Source organism: Somniosus microcephalus, chromosome 12, assembly GCF_052327205.1.
Source record: "Somniosus microcephalus isolate GS21.2 chromosome 12, FLI_Smic_1.0, whole genome shotgun sequence".
Classification (NCBI taxonomy): domain Eukaryota; kingdom Metazoa; phylum Chordata; class Chondrichthyes; order Squaliformes; family Somniosidae; genus Somniosus; species Somniosus microcephalus.
This window is the reverse complement of record NC_140998.1, coordinates 99,184,331-99,199,158: the sequence shown is the minus strand read 5'-3', so window position 1 is coordinate 99,199,158 and position 14,828 is coordinate 99,184,331. Positions and strand designations below refer to the sequence as shown.

The following is a 14,828-nucleotide window of genomic DNA, read 5'->3' as shown; positions in this document are numbered from 1 at the left end:
AGGGATCAGGAGCGATTCCCTACAACAACTTGCAATTATATACCTGTAGCATCTTTTAACATATTCAGAAGTTTTAAAGTACTTCACAGAGTGAAAGCAGTTAATGAGCAGTGAAGGGAGATAACGGAAGGCAGGTTAAATGAGTTTTGGAAGAGGCTTTTGAAGGAGAGGAGAGAGGAGCAAGGTGGTAGGTTTTAGGGAGGATCCCAGAGTGTGATTTTGTGACTGAAATGGAGTGGAAAGGGAGGAGATAAAAAGGAGGCCAGAGTAAGATGAGCAAAAATCAGGCACAAGCATGTAGGACTGTAAGAGCTGCAGAGGTAGGGAGCAGCAAGGCCAAGAGGGAATTGTAGGCTAGGACAAGGATTTTGAATTTGATGCATTGGTGATAGCAAGCCACTGGAAGTTGGCAAAGACAGAGGTGAGACTTAGTATGGGATAGGATATGGGCAGTGGTGTTTTGGACAAATTGTTACTTATGCTCGATGGAACTTGGGAAATTGTTAAGATTAGTGGCGCGTAGAAGTAACAAAGGTGTGGAGCTGAGCGATGTTGCGAAGGAGAAAAAAGACTGTCTTGGTGATTAGGATATGTGGGTTTGAAGCTCGGGTCAGAGTGAAGCAGAACATTGAGGTTGCACACTTTGGACTTAACCTGAGGGAGCGGCCAGCAATGGAATTAAGCTAGGGTGTAAAATTTTTGGTGGGATATTTGGGTTCGGTCTTGCCAATGCTAAGTTGAATAAAGTTTTTTGCTTATCCATGACTTGTCAGATAAGCAGTCAGACAGCATGTATCTATGGAGAATTCATTGGAGGCCTTAGAGACTACAACTTCCTCCTCATCACAAAATTAGTCAACCTAAATATTTATAGCAGATCGACTGTCACAGTACTAGTCATGCTATAAAAGTGCAAGTTGTTCACTACTTAGATTCTGGAAGCTTGAAGATGGACGAGGAAGATGAAACCGAATTATCGCCTTTCCAAGTGCCGACTTTGACCCAGCTGAAGCGGCAATTTCAGCAATGAAAATGTTCAAATTTGAATTGCTACCTACACTCGTAGGAGCTTCAGCCTTCAGTGCTTAGCATTGTTCATTCTTCAATAAATACAGGAATAGTCTATATTTTTGATGGTTCAGGTGGATGTTAAAGATCTATCTGAAGAAGAGGAGGGAGTTTCCCTAATGTCCTGGTCAATATTCTTCCGTCATTCAATACCACCAAAAAAAGATATTTGGTCATTCATCTAATTTGCTGTTTATAAGATCTTCCAGTGTGCAAAATGGCTACCATATTTGCCTACCTGGGAATTGCTGCACTCCAATGCAAAATTGTGTGATGTGCTTGGAGACTTTTCTGAGACACATTAAGGCATTTTCTTTTCTCCATCCCTGGTTACTACATTATTCTCTATCCCATTATGGAACTTTTTTTTTATTCGTTCATAGGATGTGGGCGTCGCTGGCAAGGCCAGCATTTATTGTCCATCCCCAATTGCCCTCAAGAAGGTGGTGGTGAGCCGCTGCCTTGAACCACTGCAGTCCATGTGGTGAAGGTACTACCACAGTGCTGTTGAGGGAGTTCCAGGATTTTGACTCAGCAACGATGAATGAACAGCGATATACTTCCAAGTCAGGATGGTGTGTGACTTGGAGGGGAACTTGGAGGTGGTGGTGTTCTCATGCGCCTGCTGCCCTTGTCCTTCTAGGTGGTGGAGGTTGCGGGTTTGGGGGGTGCTGTTGAAGCTTTGGTGACTTGCTGCAGTGAATCTTGTAGATGGTACACATTGCAGCCAAGGTACGCCGGTGGTGGAGGGAATTAATATTTAAGGTGGTGGATGGGATGCCAATCAAGCGGGCTGCTTTGTCTTGGATGGTGTCTAGCTTCTTCAGTGTTGTTGGAGCTGCACTCATCCAGGCAAGTGGAGAGTATTCCATCACACTCCTGACTTGTGTCTTGTAGATAATGGAAAGGCTTTGGGGAGTCAGGAGGTGAGACACTCGCCGCAGAATACCCAGCCTCTGACCTGCTCTGGTTGCCACAGTATTTATGTGGCTGCCTCAGACTTTTCACCAAACAACGTTTTTGGATTTGGCTGCAAAGTTTTGCAGAGTTTCGATATTAACTCCCATGGATCCTAAATAAATTGATCCTTCCTCTTCAGAGAGAATTTTTTTTTTAGGAGAACTACCTGCAGTATGTAAAGGTTAAAAATGGCGATGAACAGATTTATCTTTGTAAGTGCAGTGTTCCTCATTCTTCAAAAGATATCCTCCATTTGTCAAATTTCAGCACCTTGATCTCAAGCTGACTTTTTTTTCTTCTAGTTGATTTTGCATTGTGATATTCCTCTAGTTATGTCATCTGCATTTCATGTATCCCCTGAAATGCAGTACCACACAAAATATAACCTTGCTGCTAACTTGTTGACAGTTGTTAAATTGCACTTCAACAAAACGCACACCTTAATCTCTTTGTTATCCCTCTTCTACCTTGTAGAGCTAAAGTGATCATGTTTGTCTCTGATACGGGGCATCACAATTCCAGCTTGAATTGATTTAAATGAACTGAAATTTGTAGCGATTGCCCTGCTCATATATTAAACTTTATTATTGTATGTCCCCCTTGTATGAAAATTATTTAATTTGAATAATGAGAAATTTCTCTAAATGAGTAATTTTGCCTTTTTCTCTACTTGCAAATATTAGCTGTATAGTAATAAATAAGGAAAATAATTAGTGTAGAGGTAAATGTTTTTATGTAAAGTGCCTATGCCGTTTGTGTCCCATATGGCAGGTTTTAAAATTGAGTACAGGAAACTCTCGTTTAAACGGCACCTAAATATCCAGAAATCTCTTAACTGGCAAAATTCAGGAGTAGGTTCAGGTAAGTTTTACTGTATATTAGTGGCCGTGTAACCGGGGACTCCTGGATCTGTGGCCATGTAACCGGGGTTCCTGCACCTGTGGCCGTGTAACAGGGACTCCTGGATCTGTGGCCGTGTAACCGGTGTGCTGTGTAACGGGGCTCTCGTACCTTGGTAGATATACCTCTCCATTATCCGGAATTTTTAATCAATAACAGGACGATATAGACAGGTTGGTCAGATGGGCAGAACAGTGGCAAATGGAACTTAACCCTGAAAAGTGTGAGGTGATACATTTTGGGAGGACTAACAAGGCAAGGGAATACACAATGAATGGTAGGCCCCTAGGAAGGACAGAGGATCACAGGGATCTTGGTGTGCAAGTACATAGATCCCTGAAGGCAGCAGGACAGGTAGATAAGGTGGTTAAAAAGGCATATGGGATACTTGCCTTCATTAGCCGAGGCATAGAATATAAGAGCAGGGAGGTTATGATGGAGCTGTACAAAACGTTAGTTAGGTCACAGCTGGAATACTGTGTGCAGTTCTGGTCACCATACTATAGGAGGGATGTGATTGCATTGGAGAGGGTGCAGAGGAGATTCACCAGGATGTTGCTTGGGCTGGAGCGCTTCAGCTATGAAGAGAGACTGGACAGGCTGGGGTTGTTTTCCTTAGAGCAGTGAAGGCTGAGGGGAGACCTGATTGAAGTGTACAAAATTATGAGGGGCATAGATAGGGTAGATAGAAAGGAACTTTTCCCCTTAGTAGAGGGGTCAATAACCAGGGGGCATAGTTTCTGTGCTGTATAACTCTATGACTATATATATGTTCTTCTCTGTAGAGTCTAGTATGTATCTGTAAAGTTCAGCAGGCAGGGGTTCGAATATAAAATAGAATTTTGCCATTTTGATCCTACTTGTGAATTGCAGTCCATGGAGACCCCAACCATACGTTATCTGTGTATCCAGATTGAAAGTGCTGGATTAAAACGAGAATATCTTGGGCCAATGGAGCATTTCAACAGGGGTTATTTTTTTGTTATACTTGTATCTTTTGCTCCCTTCTTAGATATACTTACTGTTGTGTGACACATGCAGAGGTAAATGCTTTACATATAGGTGCTTGCTCCAATATTGTTTCCCTTTAATAAATGACATTGAATGTATAGTGTTTTAGTGGATATTCTGTGCATTGTCAGTAGTGATCTGCCAGTGCTTGCTGTAACCACAACATTTAGCCTTCTGAATCTTTCATAGACTGTAAAATCAAAGCAAAGAATATCTTTCTAACTGCATTTCTACCAAATACCTCTTGTGGGTTGTTTTAAAGAATATTTAATATTCAAGATAAGTATGCTTCCCGAAGTATCTTGGTTTTCCACTATATGTTATTGTCAGCTGTAACTTCTGTTTAGAAGGTGTACAAGTACATGCCAGTGAAGTGTGGCACCAGGATTTCTGCTCATTATCTCTGTTCTGTACATTAATTATGAATACCCTTCAACTTTAGCACTTGTGTCATTTCTCACATCTGTTCTCTTTTTCCCTTTTCTCCTCTTACTGTCCAATTCACTTTTTTTGCTTCATTTTCTTCATTTTAAAGAAAGAAATGCTGTGATATTTCTTCTTCTTCCCAAACCTCCACTAGAAAACATTGGCCTCATCAAGGTAAAGGGCAAAGGCTTGAAACGGAAGGTCTTTCACGCTAGCTATGAATGGTATGCTGTGCAAAATTTTAAAAAAAACTTCCTTCAGCCTGTCATTTCTAGTTCCTAAATTTACTTGTAACTAATAGAAATATTTTATTTTACTTCTTTTGTAAAAAGGGAACCAGTCAATATATTTCTATAATAATTTTGAATAAGTTTCTTTAAATTACATTTCCAGTCCAAATAATGCTTTAATTTGGACTGCAGAGGACCATAAAATATTCTCCTTGCTAAGGTGTTTTGAAATCAAAATTATATTTTGTTTCTGTAAAATGAATGGAAATTAAATTGCGTAGCTAAGGTGTTTGCTTTTTATTTGAGACCTATTTCAGATATATTCTGAGTCATGCAGTGTTGCATAAGCTAAATTGAATATGCCTCCAAGTAGAGTGTAGTTAACATAACAAATATGGCATTGTTATAATCCATTATTTTAAGATGAATCTCATCAGTCCAAATTAACTTGACCTCTTAGTTTAATTAAGCTTAATTGCATTCCATTTTGTTGCAGATTGAGTCAAGCTTCCATATTGCTTCAGATATGTTGTAAATTTGTTGTAGTAAGTGCTCAGTTCAGTGTCAGTGTGCTGGTCTGGTGGTTCTGCTAGTTTATTGTGTGTTTACTTTATATTTTAATTTTATGTTGGCATTTTTTGCTATGTTATTTTCTACATTGTTTTGTCTTACTGAATGTATTTTTACTTTTTATCTTCTATAGTTCCATTTCTACCCAGAACGGAAAAAAGTCTTTCCAGTTTAATCTCAATGATGTAGTGCCCAAGCTGTCTGATTTTTATTCATTACTGAATTCTGCTGACATACAGAGCCCTGCAGAAGAGAACCCGTTTCTTCTTTTATGTTTTCACTAAACCAGGACTGGTCCACTTGACACTGCATAGTCACTGGCTAACATGGAATGAATTTCTTGCTCTTGCATTTTTCTGGGTGTGGGCAGAAAGCTATTTGATTGCTCACCTAATATAATGTGTGTTTACTACTTTGCTTTGGAGCATGCATCACTTTGTTCCTTTTGCAATGGAATTTTATAAGTATAAGTGAGCTACTTAGTATAATTTCCCAAGCATTTACTGTAGTTTTTGCACTACAAAAAAAAATGTAAAATTCAGAAAATATTTAATTAGGAGATTCAGAAAGTTTTTAAGAATCTATTTACAAAGAGCAACAGTTGATAGAAGAAGTCACAAGGGTATCTTGTATATGAATAATGCTTTCCCTTCCACTGTCTTGCAGGCTCATGCCCAGAGAATCAGCAGGTCGAAAGTCCTGCAGCACAGGGGGCGGAAGGGATCGACTTAGCCTCTCCAATGTCACCTCGTGCTAGCAAGACTCGTATGTCTATGAAATTGCGGCGTTCTTCTGGTTCAGCTAATAAATCCTAATGACCACATCATAACAAAAAATTACACTCTAATTCCTCAACTAGCCATAAGTCAATGTTGAGTTTTTTTTTATTATTACTTTGCTGCTTAAGCCAAATATTTTGCCTCTTGCTAATTTAGTAAATGTGTGTTTGCCACTCCATATGCAGTTAAAACCTGTTCTTTGTAAACTATTTTTTATTAAGAACACTGAGGTTCTATTTTTAGCTTACCAAAATATATATTTTAGCAATCTATGCTTAGTTGTACAGTGCAACTGCCCTGCACCCACTTGATTACTTATCTGTATATTTACTGCACTTTTAATCATATTTACTGTTATGAAAAGCATTTTCTTGTACAATTGTATTTGGCTAGTTAAACAGAATGGCTCATTAGTTATCTGGTATCATCACTAGGAAATGATGATGGCAGTCTTGCTTTGCTGTACATTGTGTACTTTGTACATAGTTTTGTTTTTCAGTAGGAACATTTCAGATCACTTGTGCACAATTCAGGAATGTATAGTAAGTTTTCAGTTTGTATGTAGGTGTAAAGTTATGTTTAAGAATATATTCACCAAATCAATCTTATGGCACAAAACATGTACAGAATATTTTCATTTTAAATTATAAGGTATGACTTTTCCAAGGAATGTAAATGGTCTCTTCGCATTTCAGCTATAAAAGTTAGCTTATGAGGAAAAATAATCTTTCTCATGATGAAATGTATGGACTTGTTTTTATTTGAAACACTGACATATCATATATATAAATATATATATAATATTAAACAAACTTAAAACACTGAAAATGCAGCTGAGTTACACTATTTACCTTGTGCATGGCTTCCAACCAAGAAACTGTAGAAAAAATACTGTAAGTGAAATCTGATGAGCGCCAAGGTGAAAGTTATTGTTCAAATGATGAAAATTCTGGATGTATTTAGATATGTGCTCTTACAGGGCTTGCACTCAATATGTTTTCAATTTTCTGTGATCTATTCATTGAGGGAAAAAGGGATCATTCAGAGTGTCTGTATAACCAGTTGAACTTGAATTGAGTCAACTTTAAATTGCTGAGGTGCAGCACAATGCACATTCCAGCTATTCAGATGTATTTTCCTACAAGGATGCATTACTCATATTTTGTAGGTAAATTGCAATGTTACTACTAACAGTATGTAGCATGTTGTCAGTACTAACTGCATGTGTAAATATATCATACGGTAAAATATATATTATGTATTGTCATTCATGTAGCTGTCTATAAAATTTGTAATGGCTGAAGAAAGATGCGCTGTTTAATATTGCAATAAAAATTATTCTTACCATGCCTATTTGTGGAAATCTTTGTTAGCACGATTCAAATGGAAAATGCTATAATTTAGTTTTGTGGAACTGTTAAATGTCTTATTGTATTGGGAAATGTCTAAAAGCACAAATGGAAACCATTAATTAAATATCAAACGTACTGTAATTCATTCATGAATTATTTGTTTGCTTTCATTCCATACATCTTTAAAATTATTGAAATATCAGTAATGTCCAAAAGTATTATATTGATGCTTACATGCATAGTTTTAGCACATTTTTTAAATTTGGACTGTCAATGTGTTTTAATCACTACATCAATGACCAGCTTATGTATGAATAGTAACAATGGTGGGGGGGCGGGGGAGAGAAAGAAATTGCGGTTGTAATAACATCGTAACTGTCAACGTTCGCCATCATTGCAACTGTGAATCCATTCGATGGCCTCCTGAGACGCCGAGTGGAGAAATGAGGTGCCTCCCGCAATGGATCTTAGTGGGCAGGCTGACGTGATGTGTTCCATGGTCTGGGACTCGTGGCCACATTCGCACTTCAGGTCATCCCTCATCTTCCACTTGTGGAGCAGGTGGTCCCATCATCCATGCACTTTGCGAATTCGGTTGAGCGCTGCCCATTGTCTTGAGGGAGGTCGAAGCCAGGAACCTCTGCTATTGGGTCAGTTATGAGGCGTTGGTTCTTTATGTTGCATGCATCCCATGATTCCGTCCATCTGGATAGTGGGTCAATACCAGCTGCAAGAATATTGGCTGCTGTTTCCTAGAATGGCCGGCGCGAATAGATAGCCAAACTAGACATCCCATTATAAGCTTTTCCCGTCATACAAAACAAACAAACAAACAACTGAATCTGACAGCAATTTCTGGAGTATGCAGATGCGCAGTTAAATGCAGAAATCCAGAAGTTTCTGTCAGTCATTCCCTGCTCCTTCACAGCTGGCATTCAATTGAAATCACTGAACTGACAAAAACTTCCCCTTTTACGCTGGAATATCACTCGTAAAAACGCCCCAAAAAATTGAGCCTTGTTGAATGAGGTGTAACTGGGTTTTTAATGGTGTACTGAGTCATAATTACTGCTGAACAACTGTTCTGCTCCTGAAAAACTAGTTTTATATTTGTGGAATGTCAAACTTTTCCATTATGATAATTCCATGGTTTTTTTTTTTAAAGTTTGTTTGATATTTCAGCTTCTACCTTGAACCATGTGTATATCTCAATCTTTATTTCACTCTCTGTAAAATGATTAAAAAGTGAAGGAAAATCCGTCCATTTTACTTCCTGGTTTTCTGTCTGAGAATTCTTCAATGTGAATGCTGAGCCAGCTTGATGATATCACGTTGCTGGACACTGGAAATCCCCTAGACTTGGCATCAGATTCAAATTAACATTGGGAGAGGTGAAATCAACGTCGCAGATAGCTAGACCTATGTGGGCAACTTTCTTCGAGGTCAGCGGCGAGCGTCATTGCTTCACTGTTGTCCGCAAAATCTGGGCCAATATATATGCCCTCCCATTAACTTCTTTTTCTTATGATACATTCTTAAAAAATCACAAGCCAGATCATTTATTCTTCAAGCTACAGAAAAAAAAATTCTGTCACTATTGTACATCGAGCAATGTTTCAAAAACTTCTGCAACCATCGATATTTTGCAATTTTATACCGCAGAAGAAATCTGTAAAAGTAGCTCAATTTTATTTTGTCTCTAATTTTTTTTTAGATTGCTCCTGCCTTATGAAAGCATTTAGTCTGTACTTTGTCCCTTCTCCCAGGAGCTTGCTGTTTTTTTTTAAATTGCCAATACAAGCTCACAGTGTACTCTAAACTGATGGTATGGTATATTGAAATCTCTTGAAGCAATTGTATTCATAAATATGTTACCCCTTGATAACTTCTGCTGGATCAGACCAGCTCATATATAATTCAGATGTGCAGGCTTGGGTGTGTTGAGAACTTTCTGAACCTGAGAATGTACTTCCCAAGTGAGATGAAATAAAATTGATTTTGTTTAATAGTCCTTATGCATTTTTGAGAGCCACTGAAATCTCAGAAGGACACAAATCTGTAAAGGACTCCAGCAGCAAAAGTAGCAACTGAATTATATTCCATGTCAGAACTTGCAATTCAGATTTCAAAACTTTCAGTAGTTTTTAATTTTTAGTAATGTACATTTTACACATGTCAATAGGAACAAATCTGTACAGTAATTCCGTCTCTTTACCCACCCCGTTCTCTTACCCCCTATAAAAAAATCAAATGATTTGAAAAATCTATGTTCCTCAGTCTTTTGTTTTGCACATACAAGATTTGACAATTTGTCATGTCAGAAGTATATTTATCTATGTTCCTAATATAAATGATTGTAGAGTTTTGTAAAGATTTCCCACTATCTGGGATGCTCATGACACTCTAGACTTTGTTTCTGCTCTTTCAAATAATATCACAGAAAACACTTTAGACCACATAGCCTAGATTTTCCTATAGCTGCTGTTAATTCTGCATGGCAGACTTTGTATTCACTCAACTGTTGCACCGCTGAACTCAGCAAATTTCCCAGGATCAGCCTAATTTAAATTTAGGAGAGTTTCCAGGAATCCTCCACACAAAAAGGCATGGGCAGAAAATCTCTGGTCCCTGCAGAAGCTTATAGTGGCTGGCTGCCATTTGTGCAGAAAGTGCCACATCTCTGAACGTCCCAACAAAATCTGCCAGTGGGGTATAGTGCATCGATTGTGTCCTCGCCCACAAGAGCCCATAACCCACCCGTCTCAATCTCCATGCCCCCAGCGCATTGCATTATTACTGAAAGATTTACTATTTATAATGACTATTTCTGAATGTCTTCAAGATCACAGCAGCATAGCTACTAAATTTATTTAGATACCAGTAAAATGCTGAAGTTGTTATCTTGCATTTAAAATATTGACCCAGATATTCCAATCCCTACGGGTGTGTACACGCTGTGTACCCACCCGCAGGGACGTCGGAAATGCCGGTTTCAGGCATGCACAGCGCATGCGCTGAAAACCGGCATTTCCGATCTGTCAAGAAAGCTCTTGACAAATCGGACACCTGCCCTGGAGAACGGCCTCTGTGGGCAAATCGTTCTGTTTTTTGGAGACCCTCCGCCTGCAAAAAACCTTACAATTATTAAGCCTGGTAAAAGCTTTTACCAGGATAAGAGTTGAAAAAAAGTTTCTTAAAAATTTCACTGATTTATCATTTAAAAATACTTTTAAAAAGGTAAGTTTATTTTTAGCCCTGTAAAAAAATTTAATTTTGTTTTCAAAAAATTAAATTTTTGTTTAAAATACTTAATTTATCATAATTTCAAGTCATTTTAAAAATGATTTTTTTTAATTTATTTAAAGTTTTACTATGTTTTGGGGGTGATCTCCATTCATATATTTGACAGGTCTTCCTGAGTGCTTTGTGCATTGAGTGCTGTTGGAGTTTTGCTAAGTGGGAGAAAAATCATTTAAGTGTATTTTGTGAATTTTAGTGTGTTAAGAAGTCAATTATTTGAAGTAAGTTTAATTTTTTAAGGGTTTTTTAAACTCTTGGGCAGTTTAAACAGGAAGTAGAATCTGGGTATAAAAGGGGAGGGGCTAGTGCAGTGCACGGAGTGCATTGAGTGCTGTTGGAGTTTTGCTAAGTGGGAGAGTTCGGATAAGTGGGAGGTAAGGGTGTGTTTTTTGCTCTGTTTTATTCCCCACTCCCAGGCTTAGACAGCACTGTGGAGGTGGAGCAGCGAGACGAGTCAACCAAACAGGCTCCACAGACAGTATTCAAGGAGGAGGTTGATGATCAGCTTGTTGGTTGGTTTTCTTCCTTCTCTTCTCTTTCATACCTTTAAGTTGGTAAGTCCTATTGAATAGTGGTGTGATATTATCATATATATCCGGGCAGGGTCTTCATAACTAATAATAAGAAATTAAATTAATTGTATAGAATGGAGCAGGTGATGTTACTGTTGCGAGATGTGGGAGCCGGTGAACCCCATTGAGGCTAACGGTGATTACATCTGCGACAAGTGTTTGCTGCTAGAGGAACTCAAGTTCCATGTTATGGAGCTTGAGACCGAGCTTCGGACACTGCGACACATCAGGGAGGGGGAGAAGTTCCTGGACTCTATGTTTCAGGAGATGGTCACACCTATGAAGTTAATTACTGCAGATGTAGTCCATGGTCAGGGACAGGACGGTGTGACTACGAGTGAGGAAGGTACAGGGATCCAGGATGTAGTGTTGAAGGAGACGCAGCCCTTGTTCTTGTCCAGCAGGATCGAGGTTCTTACTCCCTGTGAGGGCGGGAGCGGGGACTGCAGGGAGGATGAGCAACCTGGCCACAGCACCGTGGTACAGGGGGCCATTCAAGTGGAGGGAGTAAAAAGAAATGTTGTAGTGGTAGGGGATAGTATCATTAGGGGGATAGATAGGGTTCTCTGCAGTCAAGAGCGGGAGTCCCGAAGGCTGTGTTGCCTGCCTGGTGCCAGGGTTAAGGACATCTCTTCTGGGCTGGAAAGAAACTTGCAGTGGGAGGGGGAGGATCCAGTTGTCGTGGTCCATGTTGGTACAAACGACGTAGATAGGACAAGGAAGATGGTTCTGTTAAAGGAGTATGAGCAGCTAGGGGTCAAATTAAAAAACAGAACCTCAAGGGTAATAATCTCTGGGTTATTACCTGAGCCACGAGCGAATTTGGCTAGGATAAATAAAATTAAAGAGTTAAATGCGTGGCTCAAAGACTGGTGTGGGAGAAATGGGTTTTGCTTCTTGGGACACTGGCACCAGTACTGGGACAGGAGGGAGCTGTTCTGTTGGGACGGACTCCACTTGGCCAGTGCTGGGACTAGAGTCCTGGCGAATCATATAACTAGGGCTGTAGAGAGGGCTTTAAACTAATTAGTGGGGGGGAGGTTTCTAGAGAGCAAATAATAGAAATGACAACAGAGAAGGTCATAGACTTAGGTAGCAGTGGGGGAATTAAAGAACAGACTGTGTCAGGAAGGGACAGAAGGTATGGAGTAAAAAGTAAAGTACTAAAAAGGGAAAAAACAGGAACTAAGTGTTACAAAACATATTTGAAAGTTCTTTATCTGAATGCACGTAGCATTCGTAACAAAATGAATGAGTTAACGGCACAAATAATGACATATGGGTATGATCTTGTGGCCATTACAGAAACATGGCTGCAGGGTGACCATGACTGGGAATTAAACATACCAGGTTATTTAACAATCAGGAAGGACAGGCAGGAAGGGAGAGGAGGTGGGGTGGCTATGTTAATAAAGGAAGGAATCACTATAATACAGAGAAATGATATTGGGTCAAAGGAGCAGGATAGTGAAACAGTTTGGGTGGAGGTAAGGAATAATAAGGGGAAAAAAACACTAGTGGGTGTAGTCTATAGGCCTCCGAACAGTTGCAACTCTGTTGGACGGAGTATTAATCAGGAAACAGTTGAGGCTTGTAATAAGGGAACAGCTATAATTATGGGGGATTTTAATTATCATATTAACTGGACAAATCAAATTGGGCAGAGCAGCCTTGAGGAAGAGTTCATTGAGTGTATTAGGGATGGGTTTCTTGAGCAGTATGTAACTGAACCGACCAGGGGGCAAGCAACCTTAGATTTGGTCCTGTGTAATGAGACAGGATTAATTAAAAATGTCCTAGTAAAGGATCCCCTTGGAATGAGTGACCATAACATGGTTGAGTTCCATATTCAATTAGAGGGTGAGAAGGTTGGATCTCAAACAAGCATGCTGAGCTTGAATAAAGGGGACTATGAAGGTATGAGAGCGGAATTAATTAGAGTGGACTGGGAAAATAGATTAAAGGGTAAGACGGTACATGACCAGTGGTGTACATTTAAGGAGTTATTTTACAACTTCCAAAAAAAATATATTCCACTGAGGAAAAAAGGGTGTAAAAGAAAAGATAGCCATCCATGGCTAAGTAAAGTAATTAAGGATAGTATCCGACTAAAAACAAGGGCATATAAGGTAGCCAAATCTAGTGGGAGGATGGAAGATTGGGAAGTCTTTAAAAGACAGCAAAAAATAACAAAAAGATTGATTAAGAAAGGGAAGATAGATTATGAAAGTAAATTAGCAAAAAATATAAAAACAGACAGTAAAAGTTTCTATAGTTATATAAAAAGAAAAAGGGTGGCTAAAGTAAATGTTGGTCCCTTAGAGGATGAGACCGGGAAATTAATGGTGGGAAACATGGAGATGGCAAAAACACTGAACAATTATTTTGTATCAGTCTTTACAGTAGAGGACACTAAGAATATCCCAACACTGGACAAACAGGGGGCTCTAGGGGGGGAGGAACTAAATACAATTAAAATCACTAAGGAAGTGGTACTTGGTAAAATAATGGGACTCAAGGCGGATAAATCCCCTGGACCTGATGGCTTGCATCCCAGGGTCTTGAGGGAAGTAGCGGTAGGGATTGTGGATGCATTGGTAATAATTTTCCAAAACTCACTGGACTCAGCAAAGGTCCCGGCAGATTGGAAAACTGCTAATGTAACACCCTTATTTAAAAAGGGTAGTAGGCAGAAGGCTGGAAACTATAGACCTGTTAGCCTAACATCTGTGGTTGGTAAAATGTTAGAGTCCATTATTAAGGAGACAGTAACGGGACATTTGGATAAACATAATTTAATAGGGCAAACTCAGCATGGTTTCATGAAGGGGAAGTCATGTTTAACAAATTTGCTTGAGTTTTTTGAGGAAGTAACATACAGGGTGGATAAAGGGGAACCAGTGGACGTAGTGTATTTAGACTTCCAAAAGGCATTTGACAAGGTGCCACACAAAAGATTATTGCTCAAGATAAAAAATCACGGGATTGGGGGTAATATTCTGGCGTGGGTGGAGGATTGGCTCTCTAACAGAAAGCAGAGAGTTGGGATAAATGGTTCATTCTCAGATTGGCAACCAGTAACTAGTGGTGTTCCACAGGGGTCAGTGCTGGGTCCCCAACTCTTTACAATCTATATTAACGATTTGGAGGAGGGGACCGAGTGTAACATATCAAAGTTTGCAGATGATACAAAGATGGGACGGAAAGTAGTGAGTGAGGAGGACATAAAAAACCTGCAAAGGGACATAGACAGGCTAAGTAAGTGGGCAGAGATTTGGCAGATGGAATACAATACTGGAAAGTGTGAGGTTATGCACTTTGGCAGGAAAAATCATAGGGCAAGTTATTATCTTAATGGCAAGAAACTGGAAAGTACTGTAGTACAAAGGGATCTGGGGGTCCTGGTGCACGAAACTCAAAAGGTTAGTATGCAGGTGCAGCAAGTGATTAAGAAGGCCAATGGAATGTTGGCTTTTATTGCTAGGGGGTTGGAATATAAAAACAGGGAGGTATTGCTGCAGTTGTACAAGGTATTGGTGAGGCCGCACCTGGAATACTGCATACAGTTTTGGTGTCCATACTTAAGAAAAGACATACTTGCTCTCGAGTCAGTACAAAGAAGGTTCACTCGGTTAATCCCGGGGATGAGGGGGTGGTCAT

General features: G+C 39.5%; 1 protein-coding gene across 1 annotated transcript in view; it reads left to right on the top strand.

The window, feature by feature from the left end:
* The window catches only part of ralgapa1 (Ral GTPase activating protein catalytic subunit alpha 1), a 251,419-nt gene extending 244,126 nt beyond the window's left edge, over positions 1 to 7,293 (top strand). Inside the window, exon 30 of the mRNA XM_086002312.1 lies at positions 5,813 to 7,293. Within this exon, the coding sequence (XP_085858438.1) occupies positions 5,813 to 5,980 (168 nt within the window). The 3' untranslated portion in view covers positions 5,981 to 7,293. The remainder of the gene's footprint in view (positions 1 to 5,812) is intronic.
* Positions 7,294 to 14,828: the final 7,535 nt, after the last annotated feature.